This window comes from Hesperophylax consimilis, chromosome 3 (genome assembly GCF_061612785.1).
Source record: "Hesperophylax consimilis isolate HC1 chromosome 3, BYU_Hcon_1.0, whole genome shotgun sequence".
In the NCBI taxonomy this organism is placed as follows: Eukaryota; Metazoa; Arthropoda; class Insecta; order Trichoptera; family Limnephilidae; genus Hesperophylax; species Hesperophylax consimilis.
In genome coordinates this window covers 38679704-38693028 of record NC_142838.1, presented here as the reverse complement: position 1 = coordinate 38693028, position 13325 = coordinate 38679704, and the positions used below count along the sequence as shown (strand labels likewise).

The 13325-nt window shown below is 33.8% G+C and overlaps 1 protein-coding gene across 1 annotated transcript; it reads right to left on the bottom strand.

The window, feature by feature from the left end:
• Window positions 1-4407, bottom strand: LOC149425447 (U3 small nucleolar ribonucleoprotein MPP10). Its single transcript, XM_089651127.1, has 7 exons — window positions 4218-4407; window positions 3752-4122; window positions 2616-2833; window positions 2035-2261; window positions 1119-1825; window positions 788-1008; window positions 1-683 (listed from the first exon to the last, which is right to left on the bottom strand). Exons 1-7 carry the CDS (start codon window positions 4292-4294, stop codon window positions 528-530), a joined length of 1977 nt encoding a protein of 658 aa, XP_089507253.1. The 5' UTR covers window positions 4295-4407; the 3' UTR covers window positions 1-527.
• Window positions 4408-13325: the final 8918 nt, after the last annotated feature.

The window sequence follows — 13325 nt, the reverse complement described above, 5'->3', positions numbered from 1 at the left end:
TAAAATAAAAACACTTTATTGAAAAAAAAAATTGTGACAGCTAAGAATCGAGTCCTGATCAGATGCTTGGAAGACAACTATGTTGACTATTTCACCATCAACTATTGTAAGAACGGCGGAATGAACTCATAGCATGTACTGAAAATATGGGAATCATTTATTTTTTTAAATATGTACACATTTTAAAATATTGTATACGCAATCGAAAATGTTACGTATCCAGTATACACAACCAAAATTATTTAGATGAATAATTGTATTACATAAAAATCATACAAAATATTGTAAATATGTAATATTGTTTAAGTTCTATAACATATTTATTTGAACTTTTCAATGCCAACTTTTCTACATGCTGCCATTGTACATGACACAGTATAATGTAAATTTGATGTTCACAAATTGTTTCAGTCGCATATGTAATCTAAGCAATCATACAGCTGCACGGAAAATGTAAATTGTTTTTAAAAAGAATTTCTTTATTTTTTATTACACGAAACATTGCAGATACATATTACTTTACTCATTTATAATTTCATTTTTTTAGCAGAAGGGGCATTCTTATTTTTCTTATTATTGGCCCTCTTCAATGTTGATTTGATGGAACTGGAAACTTCTTCTTGAAGCTGAGTGAAGAAAGCTGACGACGACTTAAGTGATTTTCCATCACCAATGGTTTCCATCTAAAATATGAGGCAAAAATAGGTAAAAATGCAAGTGTGATAATAATTATAAATCTTACCGACAATCTTTAAACTTAGCTATTACAAAATAATAAATTATTTACCTTGTCAACATTTCTATCTTTAGTAACTTTTTCAAGTAGTTTGGATGCTTTGTTTCTGCTATATTTATTTCCTAAGCCAGGATTCATCTTGTCCAGAGTCTTCTCTCTTTTTGCCCTGTTTTTTTCTTTTTCACGTTGACGTACTTTCTTTTGGCGTCTTTCACGTTTTTTATCAGTGTCCGTCCGCTCTGTTTTACCGATAACATCACCCTTTGCTTTACCTGAAAATATAAAACAAGATGAAAACAACAGTGTATGTACATTCACATGGTCGTAATTGATTTCAACAGAAACAAAATAAAGTATAAAATCAATTATTATAAATACTTACGTCTGATTTCTTCTGGTGCCAGGAGGGTACCATCGCTGGTGGCCACAGGGGCAACCTCCTCCATTGTGATGGCTGGCATATTGCTGATGATCTTCACTTCCGGGGCCGCCACTTTGGGAGTGTAGTGATAATTGCACAGAGCGTCTAGCTTGGTGAAGAGTGACGTCATGAGTGAGCGTATCTCGATGTGCTCCTTCGGTTCCTCTTCAGGTTTCTCATCCGCATCAGGATCTAAAGCTTCCTTTTGTTTGATATATTCTTTTTCATAAACCTGGGCTAAAGAAAGTTTGCTTTTTTCTTGGTCTAATACCAGCTGTTTTTTGAACTCTTGAATATCCTCAACAGGTTTGATCTTACGTTCCACATCATCCCAGGCTTTATCTTTAATTCGCTGGATAATGATGTCCTGCAGCTTGAGAGTGGTTTCTTCAGTCATGATGGGAGCAGGTCTACTGGTTGAATCAAAATCTACAACTTCTTCTAATAGAGAATTTTGGGGTCTGTTTGTTGCAGTTACTTCTCCTTTCATTGGCCAAGCCTTTTCTTCAAACATGTTATTTTCCAAATGATTAATTTTTTTCTTTAACCTTTGTTGTCTCAACTGAAGCTCTGATAGATCTTCTTTGGCTGCATTATTCACAGCACCATCATTCTTTTCCTCAATGTCAGATTCATCATCATCGCCAGAGGACAGAGGCTGTTCAAATCTGTAAAAAAGAGATAAACTTATTTATGTACAACATCAGTATAAGATAATACAGTACAGAAATAGAATTATCCAGAATACTAAATTGGAATGGGTTCCATGGCCTGCCAGCTTTATGATTCAGTCGTCATACGAAAATAATGAAAAATGGGTTCAATACGGATGCTGGATTGCCGCAACCCATGTTGTGAATACCAAAAAGTAACTCACTTGACTTTTTTATCTTTTCCACTCTTCCTGACTTCTGTGAGATCGATTTCATCATCAGAATTGAGGTCTTCGTCCCCAAAGTCATTATCATCAAAGCCTAAATCGTCACTTTGAGTTCTGAGTTGAGTATCTTCTTCTGAATCATCACTCTTAGAATCACCACTCTTGGAATAGTCCTGGTAAAAATCTTTGTATTTTATCTGTTTAGAATCTGCTTCTTCCTCATCCTGAAATTGAAAAATAGATAAAACATAATATATGATAAAAGTCTACAGTTAACATGTACAGGTTGTATCAGCACATACCCAAAGGATTATAACCAGCGAGTCCTGAACATATTTGTAATAAAAAAATATTTGTCATTTTAGTGATATTTATAATATAAATACAATGTATATGATTTTTATGTGCACCAAATGAGACTAAAGAACTTGAGAAATTGGGGATTGTGTGAAATATTCTGGGAAAGATGATAACTCTGAAGAAGGTGACTGGAGTCACCCTGAAGTGGAGCATTTCAGAGGAGTCACCATTATGATAAATTATCGACTGAGGGGAGACGTTTAGTGTTAGGAACATACCATCATTCCTTCATCCTCTGAATCATCTGCAAACATGTCTATTTCCTCTTCTTCATCTTCTTCGCTGCTCTCTTCACCTATCTTGAGGGGTTTTTTCTGCTTTTTCGTTTTATTCATTTCGGCTTTATCCTGAGATGCCAAGAATGCTTCTAATTCTTTTAATTTAAAGAACTGATCATCAACTATGGAACCTTTACCGATCTTGCTTTCTGCATTTTCTGGAGGATGAAAATATTTAGTGTAAAAGGTTTTTGTAACATAGATTATGAATAATATAACATAATGAAGGCAGAGTTAAGTTAGCCTCTCAGAAGCAGGGCGTATACCCACAGATAATTTATTAGTATACAACTGCTGACCCTGTACAAATAACAAGTGCGCACCACTGTTGAATTTGCCAGCCACTACAGTTGGTCTTTTGGTCTGGAACCCTAAAATTTTACTCAGTGCAGAAACTCTATCTTAACAAATGGATAGCAGTCTTTGGAGCACATTCTTTAGGTGGGAAAGCTATCCTTCTTCTACCATTAAATTTTAATGGGAAATGCTGCGAGGAACTTGTATCACTGATCCCTTCGCCACCATTGAAATATTGATAAATATACAGAAAATAGGGCCAAGCTTAACATGCACATTTTATTTTAAAAACACATTTTGTAGTAGTTAGATAATAATGAGAACTAAGTATTTCAGTTTCCAGAAATGGAAAATAATACATTTTAATAGTTATTTCGTTAAAATTAAAATCGCTTGTTCACATGACGGCCATTGTAATTGATGTCAGTTTTAAGGTTGTTTTTATCTTCTCTTAAAATTATCCTAAAAAATGGATTTAATATTATTATGTCAAAACATGGCATGAAGAAAATACGTCAAATCAACCGTTTTTTTAAAGTAAATAGCTCCTAAAATGCAATATTTTACATTTCCGGAAACGGAAATACTTACTTGTCATTATTATCTTACTGACACCAGGTGTTTTTAAAATAAAATGTGTGTAGTAAGCATGTCCCTTTTTTCTGTATATTTACCACAATATTTAAAAATTAAACGACTATAATAATAATTAATCAAAATCCAGGCTATGAATGGAGAAACACAAATGATTGAAGGTATTACGATAAAGCTAAACTTACGAATTTTATTTTTAAATTTTTTAGTTTTCTTTTTGGTGATTTTCCTTGAAACATGGGATGTGTCCAGTTCAGTATTATCATGATCCGAGACTTCAGAATCCTGAGCATCCGATTGCGGTTTATTGGATATCGTGACGGGTATTTTAAAAACATCTTTCTGTGTTAAAATCGTTGATACACTCGACAGAAAACTGTTCCACTTATCTTGATTCTGCAATTCTATTTGTTGCCATATTTGTTCTTCGACAAAATCTTGAATTATCAACTCCGGTAAAGCCGTGCATCGTGTTGAAGTAATTTCTTCATTTTTTGTTAAATCATACAAAACTTTCGTAAGTTCTTTAACTTTTGGGACTGCAGTTTCTTGGACGCTGAAAAAAAATTAAAAACATTATTACGAAAAATATAACGATCATCTAACAGAAATAAGTAAAACAACAACATAATGACATGGGCAAAATCTAACCTCAAATAAGTTTCCAATTTACTTGTGAGATTTTCAAAACTTTGGGCAGCCGAATCCAAAACATCCTCTGCAATCATTTTGATTTTGTTCTTGGCCTTGATTTAAGAAAATTATGTTAGTGCATGATCACAATCCGATACGTAAGACCGTAAATAAACCACTCACAAGACTGATATTGACTGATGTTGACTACTGTTGACTACTGTCAAAGCTGTCAAATCCAGCATGTGATACCATAGATTGCCATAGATAATAGATGAAATGTCCACTAGTGATGGGCAGGAAACATTAACATGATCGAAATATTTTAAACTAAATATCAAAAGAATCGAATGATTAAACATTTAATCGCTCGGAGTTCAGCGGGAGCAGTAGCTGAGAACAGAGGCAGCGGTTTTTTTGCCTTGGAAGGGGGGAGCACTTAAAACAAAATATCGAAAATATCGTACATTGGTATGGCAACGATTCGGTAGTACTTCATTTGCAATAAATGGGCAAAACGAGAGTGGTATATTTATGGGCAAAACCAATGTTTTCATACAGTAAATAACATATTTATTGTTTAATTTTTACGTGGCCCAATCTGTTCGTATCCCCGTTTTTTTAACTACGAGTTTGAATGCATACTTCCGCGAAGTCATTCTTCGAAGAAATAATACAATATTTTATCCCCACGGACATAAAAACCTGGACACTAAATCAAAACCAAATATAACAAAACAATCAAATACATTACCTTAAAATACATTTAAAACTTCTTCATATTTTTTTAGGTTTTCACAAAAACGGTGCCATAAAAATGATCAATTTATTTTATTAACTTATTATAAGTCAGAATGCCATTTTTTACCCACACTAAATGCACAGGCGTCATAAATCCCAACCTTAAAATTATTGAATTATTTACATACTTTTATTGTCTCCGGTCAGTAGATAATATCCTAACTAAACAGCTAATATCTAATACCTAAAAAACCCTTATTACATATATATTGTAAATTTTGCGTTTATATTTGATGATTTTACATTTTGTTTTAAGGAAATAATACACGAAAACTTTACATAAATATGTACTTGGCATCTGCGTTGCTGTGTTTTGGTAGTTCCGCCTCACAAATAAGAATACCGCACAGATCAATATACGATGCAAAAATTGAAAAAGCATAGGTACCTATGAAATCAATATGATAAGGGTTCAAAGACGAACGGGTAAACCAAAACATCGATTGGATAATGACCATAAATAAACCATAATGACCAAGCACGTAAAAAAGCTCGGAAATGACAGTGACAGATGCTTTCATGATTGTGATCATAAATAAATCACTATTGTGATTTATTATTGATGTAGTATCGTCTCAAAATATTATTTATTCTCTAGTGGCAATTATTTTTTATGAAAATAATGATCATGTAAAAGCGAAAAAATTTCATATGGGTCTCGGTATGGGGATCAGTATGAAAAAAAGTATCATGCAAAGCAGGTATTACTTTAACAAGTGATTCTGGAAATTATTTGGACTAATAAATATCCTAAGAAATATCCTTACCACCTCAATTCTTAAAACTGTATACTACGCTCTCTGCCAATCCCTACTTACTTACGGCATTATAATCTAGGATGCAAGCTATGCACAATCTACCATCGAACCTCTACAAAAAGCCAAAAAAATGGGAATACGTGTCATTAACAAGCGACCGACAAGATACCCCTCCACTCGACTCCTCATAGAGCAGGGGCATTTCTCTCAGCTTTGGCCTTGAAACTCATTTGAAACCGCCGCGAATTGTCATTTACATATGAGTATGCTTTGTCTAGTTAACAATATTTTATTTACACTGCAAGCCAAAACACTGTGCACAGTGGGCTGAAAATCGCCTTTCATAGACATAGAGACTTGAATTTTCAAGTATATTTTTTTTGGCTAGAAATGGATTCTGCTGATCATTAATATGCTATAAAATTTTGTATGAAGCAATTGCGTGTGCAAATGAAGGAGTCATCATTTTTTTAAGAAAAAATTGTATGGAACTGACATTAAAAATGAGGCTATCTCTGGAATCATAAGGTTGACCATTATATCCTTACACACAAATATACTACTATTTATTTGTATTTTTTGACATACTTCGTATTGTGGCGAAACTTGTGATTTTAAAAAAAAAAATCCTCAAAGTAAAAAAAAAACTTTTTTATGTTGAAGATTCATTTTAATGCTTAAATGCTTTACATATGAGTATGCTTTGTCTAGTTTACAATATTTTATTTACGCTGCAAGCCTAAAAGCATTTAAGCATTAAAATGAATCATCTACATTAAAAAGGGTTTTTTTCAACTTTGAGGATTTAAAAAAAAAAAATCGCACCTTGCGCCACAATATGAAGTAAGTATGTCAAAAAATACAAATAAATATTAGTATTATCTGCGTGTAAGGATAGAACGGCCAACCTTATGATTCCAGAGATAGCCCCATTTTTAATGTCAGCGCCATACAATTTTTTCTTAAAAAAATTATAACTCCTTCATTTGTACACGCAATTGCTTCGTACGACATTTTATAGCATAGTAATGATCAGCAGAATCCATTTCTAGCCAAAAAAAATACCCTTGAAAATTCAAGTCTCTATGTCTATGAAAGGCGATTTTCAGCCCACTGTGTGCCCTTCAGGAAATCAGATATTTTTTTGTTGAAAATATTATTTTATATTTTTTACTGCCTACCAAACCAATAATTACTGTTTTTGTAGGGTTCTGTTATTTTTATTTATAGTAAAACATTGTGGCTTGTTTTCAGATTCTGAAACAAGTGAAGGCAGCCCTTCAATCCACCAGCCCACCTAAATGTGTGCTACGATATTACGTCTCGGCATGGTCTCGGCAACCGGAGAAGCGAGCCACAACCACAGCAGAGACGCAGCCAAGATGACCCAACAAATTCATCCTGACCTGAAACAGGAGATCAACAGGCTTGTTGAAGCTGGAGTTTACTCAGTACGAGATGTGTCTCTATTGTTGGAGCAATTTATTAAACATAAATTTCAGGATGGGGCAGAACCTGATCGGCTCAATTCAGGATTTATCTGTCATGTTTTTAAAGGGGTTTGTTCCCTCAATGTTTATATTTCCTTTGTGTGGTGTAATGTATTATTTTCCATTAATAAAATAATATAATTTTTTTTATTGGTTTTCAAGCTACAATCTCGTTAAACTGCAATAAAGCAGGGAAAAAATTCGGTTTATGGGTGAAATTCCTAAAAATTAAAACTAGTTATTTTTATACTATCTTTGGGCCGGGGAATCCGAATCTGGAAGAATTAGGTGGCGGCAAGCAATATTAACTGAACTACACGACTTTAAAATTTCGAGGCACAAACAATTTAACTGGCCATTTTGAACGCTTTCTGACAATAAAACTAGTTATCTTTATACTAACTTTGGGCCGGGGAATCCGAATCCGAAAGAATTAGGTTGGGGCAAGCAATATAAACTGAAATACATGACTTAAAAATTTTAGATGCAAACAATATACAACGCCATTGTCGATGCGTTTTTTTGACAATAAATCCATAGAAAAATAACCAAAGATATATAAAATTAAGTGTTGCTAGTAAGCAATAATATCAATAACGTAAAATAACATGTTTATAATTTCAGTAATATTTCATATTCAAACAGTTAGATTTAGGTTTATTATCACGAAAGGTGAGTTTTTATGTCGGGGGAGACGAAAAAATATGCATTTTATATTTTAATTTTGCTAACATTATTTCATTTACGTATTTCAGTTTTCAAGTAGTTTAGCGGCTACGCTAGGTTTGTGTAACATGGTTTGTGATAGAAAAGAAAGTGCCCCCTTCGTAGCGCCTACTCGCGTCAAGGCAAGAAAACATCCCAGTTTTCAAGTAGTTTAGCGGCTACGCTAGGTTTGTGTAACATGGTTTGTGATAGAAAAGAAAGTGCCCCCTTCGTAGCGCCTACTCGCGTCAAGGCAGGAAAACATCCCAGTTTTCAAGTAGTTTAGCGGCTACGCTAGGTTTGTGTAACATGGTTTGTGATAGAAAAGAAAGTGCCCCCTTCGTAGCGCCTACTCGCGTCAAGGCAAGAAAACATCCCAGTTTTCAAGTAGTTTAGCGGCTACGCTAGGTTTGTGTAACATGGTTTGTGATACAAAAGTGAATAAAATGTATCTGAATACTTTACGTAAATGAAATAATGTTAGCAAAATTAAAATATAAAATGCATATTTTTTCGTCTCCCCCGACATAAAAACTCACCTTTCGTGATAATAAACCTAAATCTAACTGTTTGAATATGAAATATTACTGAAATTATAAACATGTTATTTTACGTTATTGATATTATTGCTTACTAGCAACACTTAATTTTATATATCTTTGGTTATTTTTCTATGGATTTATTGTCAAAAAAACGCATCGACAATGGCGTTGTATATTGTTTGCATCTAAAATTTTTAAGTCATGTATTTCAGTTTATATTGCTTGCCCCAACCTAATTCTTTCGGATTCGGATTCCCCGGCCCAAAGTTAGTATAAAGATAACTAGTTTTATTGTCAGAAAGCGTTCAAAATGGCCAGTTAAATTGTTTGTGCCTCGAAATTTTAAAGTCGTGTAGTTCAGTTAATATTGCTTGCCGCCACCTAATTCTTCCAGATTCGGATTCCCCGGCCCAAAGATAGTATAAAAATAACTAGTTTTAATTTTTAGGAATTTCACCCATAAACCGAAGCTTACCCTAAAGCAGTTTGTCAACAGGATGTTAATGATCAATTACATACATACTATTATTACTATAACTATACAATTAACACACCTAAATTAATATAAACTATCTCTATTTAGTAACCATTGTTTCAGCATATATCTCAATCTATTTGTAGAATCGCAATTTTTTATATTAATGGGTAACATGTTAAGCATTTTTGGCACGTAAAAGAGGAGAGGCATGCTGACAAAGGAAGTCAGCCTGCTGCACGACAATGCCAGATCACACACGGCCAACGCCACGAATGAACTGCTTGCTTCGTTTAAATGGGATATCCTGAACCACCCCGCGCATTCCCTTAACCTAGCACCTTCAGATTATTATCTCTTTACCTCCCTGAAGCTGTACAAGGGTGGAAAAAGGTTTTTAACCGACGAGGAGGTAAAGGAGGAGGTGGAAAAGTGGACGAAGGTGTTGGCGGGAAACTACTTCGAGGAAGGCATAAATAAACCACTCTCGAGGAAGGCATCAAAAAGTTGATCCCCCGCTTCACCACCTGCATTGAGAGGAATGGCGACTATTTCGAAAAATAGCTTACATATGTACTACGGTAACCATGTAATTTTTTTGTTTCAATAAAAAGATTTGTAACCTCCAAAAATTCAGTACACTTACTTTCTGGATACGCCTCGTATATGCAAACATGTAAAAATTATTGTCAAATAAACGTTTTTATTTTTATTATTAAATACAATCATCTCGTGTTTTATTTATATTAGCTCCACACAGGAAAAAAAATCCCTTAGGGTCTATGTCATCTTTGGAGATGCTGTGTGGAGGGTCTTTTTATGGAAAGGGGGGAGAGGAAGTTCTGGGAACGAAAAAGGTATGGGGGTGGTATAATGAAGGTTCGGGTTGAACTGAAACCGGTTGGTTATAAATTTATACAATAAAGTGGAAATCAAACAAAGTTATTTTATTTTAATTATGTATACCCACAAAGTGTTTGCTACAAGTGAAAAATTAAAATAATTTAAATGAAAAACAAAATACTTATCACTTATGAATAAGGTGACCTACAAAAAAATACACGTAATAAAACCATTATTTTAAAAATATGATAGCAGGTAGCAGCAGGTAGGGTAATTTAAGTATAGGTAAAAAAACATTTTTTTTTACTATAATACATATATTTTCAATTTTCGACTTAGTTGTACCATCTCTTGGGCCGGCTAGTAGCCAATTTCAATTTTTTTTTGGGTTGACTGAGGATTGAACCTTCCTCCCCAGGGAGTGAAGTCAACCACGCTAACAACTGCGCCAAATCCCGATTGGGTAGGACTGACATTTATTTCGTATATTAACCGCTGTGATGTCATTCAATTTCAGAGAAATGCGTATAGGCTCGCGTGTGTATGATAGAATGATTTGTCATCGACAACGAGTCTATCTGCCTAGTTTCAGCTCGATCAGATATCGTAAAGAGAGTTAATTTCCACTTCCAAGATTAGCATTCATTCATTCGTTCATAAAAAAGGTGAATTAAATTCTAATTAAACAGTTTAAGTATGTTTTGGAAAATGTGTTTTTGTATAGGAAATAGCCTTTCTTTATTAGAGAATAGGTTTGAGGTGATTTTGTACAAAAATTATTAAGTTTGCTGCTCTCTTAATGATTCACACTGCTTTTGTTTTTTGGTGGTTTAATTTGATTGCTGTATGTTTAAAAAAAATTAAAAACAATTTTGTTTTGTTTAGGAGTCCACGGCACCAAATTACATTACGGCAAAATGTTTAAAAAAAAATTAAAAACAATTTTCTTTTGTTTAGGAGTCCACGGCACCAAATTACATTAGGGCAAAAAATAGCAGAGTATCAAATTTATAAGCAGGTACTTCAGTTTAGTACTAGTTTCACTTGACTGTTGAGACCATTTTTAAAGATTCTTTATTTATAGTACTAGCTGTACCCCGCCACGCGTTGCTGTGGCTCATTCTGTCTGCGCATATAGAGAAACAATAGCGTGTTTTGCTTTTACGTTCAACAGATGGCGCTATTTTATTCGAATGCAACGTTGTGTCAAAATTTCAAAGCAATCGGTGAAAACTTTCGGAGATTAAACACTCCTGGCAGTAATAATAAAGAAAGTTTGAAGGTTTCATCACTATCGGATGAATGTTATACAATGTTCACAGTTTGCATTTTTTTAAATTGCTTTGTTTTTATCAGAAGGTAGATACCACAAGGTTGTACATATAGAGTATATATATATAAAAGCGAGTCATTCTTGTAATGATCTGGTTTTAATCAAAAAGACCTTTCTCTATACACTTAAGTACAGACGGGTTTTACCCAACGAAATTGTAAGGCAAAAAAATAAGAAATGATAAAATTTTGTTGTTATTGATTATTATATCCCAATACAAATTAACTTAGAGATGGCATATTAGAAATTTTCAAGATTTTAAACAAACATACATTTACAGTTTTATTTATATAGATTATTTTGTTTTTGGGGCGTTATGCCGTGTTGCGCTAACTTCTTCTTTAGCCAACGTTTAGGACAACGTTACAGTGTCCGAAACGTTGGCTAAAGAAGGAGTGAGCACAACACGGCATAACACCCCAAAAACAAATAACAAAAATACTTTTGGCCGTGAAAATCTTAAATTAGATTATTTTGTAATTATTTTTAATTTTTAAATTATATTACGCACTCGAGTTTCATTTATAGTTAGTTCTTTTATTCTTTCAATTATTTTGGTCCCGCTTCAATGCATCGACAGTAATCAACACTGTATTGTATTTGATGCACTAAAATGGTCAGTCGCAAAAAACGCTCTAAACTGCAAGGATGTCAATATACGGAATACGATACGCGATTTTACTGCAATTGAACATATAACTAAATTTAAATTATCAAAAGATTCCAGACAACTGGCAAAACATGTGCAGCAACGTCGTAAATAACCCGCAGCCGCATGACCTTCAGCTCTCATATGGGAGTTGAAACTGTTAACCAAGAACCTGCAAAGTTGTTTCTGGTTATGAAATGCAAAATACGTCGTACTCGATTGCCACTAAACGCTGTGAATGAAATGCAGAATTTGTAATACACGGTCGCCACTAAAGGCTAGGAATGAAATGCAGAATACATCATACACGGTCGCTACTAAAGGCTTGGTATGAAATGCAGAATATGTCATTCCCGGTCGTCAATAGGCAAACACACTCCCTGATTTAGCCGTATAATGGATTCTGATATAATTAATATAGTTTTGTTTTTTAAACAGTTTATAATCGTGGATACAATATTTTTTAATATTAATAATTCTGTACGTACCTAACATAAATTAGAATAAAACCTTAAAACATTTCAATTAATTTATTTGTATTGCATACAAAAGCACAAGAGCCACAACATTGTGAATTAAATTGAATTGATCACATAGGCCTCACATGGTATAGGTAACGCAGCGAGCTATTTAGCTACAATAAAAAGCTCAGCATTGAATCTATATGTGCATCATTCTTGCACGCTTCCACCAGCAAGGAACAGCCCATTGTCTTGTTGGCACCTGCTTATTGTCACTAGTGGAAGAGGGACAGCAAGTGTATACAATGCTACAAAAGAATATTGTTGGGAAGCTTACTGCGTGTCCTGGTCATATCGATTCCAGTTCGATTGGGTGCATGATATGATATAATATTATCAATTATTTTAAGTTCGCTGCGTTATTAATAGATTTATTAGTGTCAGTTTTTCTGCTACAATTGGTTTATTTTGCTTTTCATCTCATTTATTCATTGGATTACGTATACTACTAATAAATGTGGGATATAGACAATGGCTGATGCTAATAATGCATGCACATATCTATCAACGTAGATGTGTTTCCATTAACCTAATTTTATTAATTTCCCTGTATAATTACGCGCAATGTCCTTTATCTCATTTACGCCTACTTTTTGTGACTAGCGGTAAACGGTCAGAAAGTTTATATGTGCACTGTGCGAGAATATTCTAAGTCGCATTCCTTGTCATTATTTATTACACATTTGAATTCAGTCCTGAAGATTATAACATTCCGATAAATTATTTTAATAACCTTCAGTATTTGAACAACAATAAAATGAAGAAATGAATTCATGGGAACGCAATAGGCAGCCAAAAATTGCCAACTGCGGGAGCATGTCGAAAAATGGAGATAGCGTAAGCAGCCGTAGCTTATGATTAACTAAAATGTATGTGGTTGCAATTTTTCATGTTCTGTAAAGAATTTTACGATGTTTGATAAGTGGCACTCTGGGAAATATTATCTTTGGAAGAATGTAGTGTTTTGTAAGATCTAATATAATTTCAAATCAGTGGCGGTTTTCTCTAA

Coding starts and splice junctions, on each gene's coding strand:
- LOC149425447 (XM_089651127.1), bottom strand. CDS start 4,294: ATGATTGCAGAGGATGTTTTGGATTCGGCTGCCCAAAGTTTTGAAAAT. Junction 1,826..2,034: donor GGAAAAGATAAAAAAGTCAA/GTGAGTTACTTT, acceptor TCTTTTTTACAG/ATTTGAACAGCCTCTGTCCT. Junction 684..787: donor AAGATAGAAATGTTGACAAG/GTAAATAATTTA, acceptor CTCATATTTTAG/ATGGAAACCATTGGTGATGG.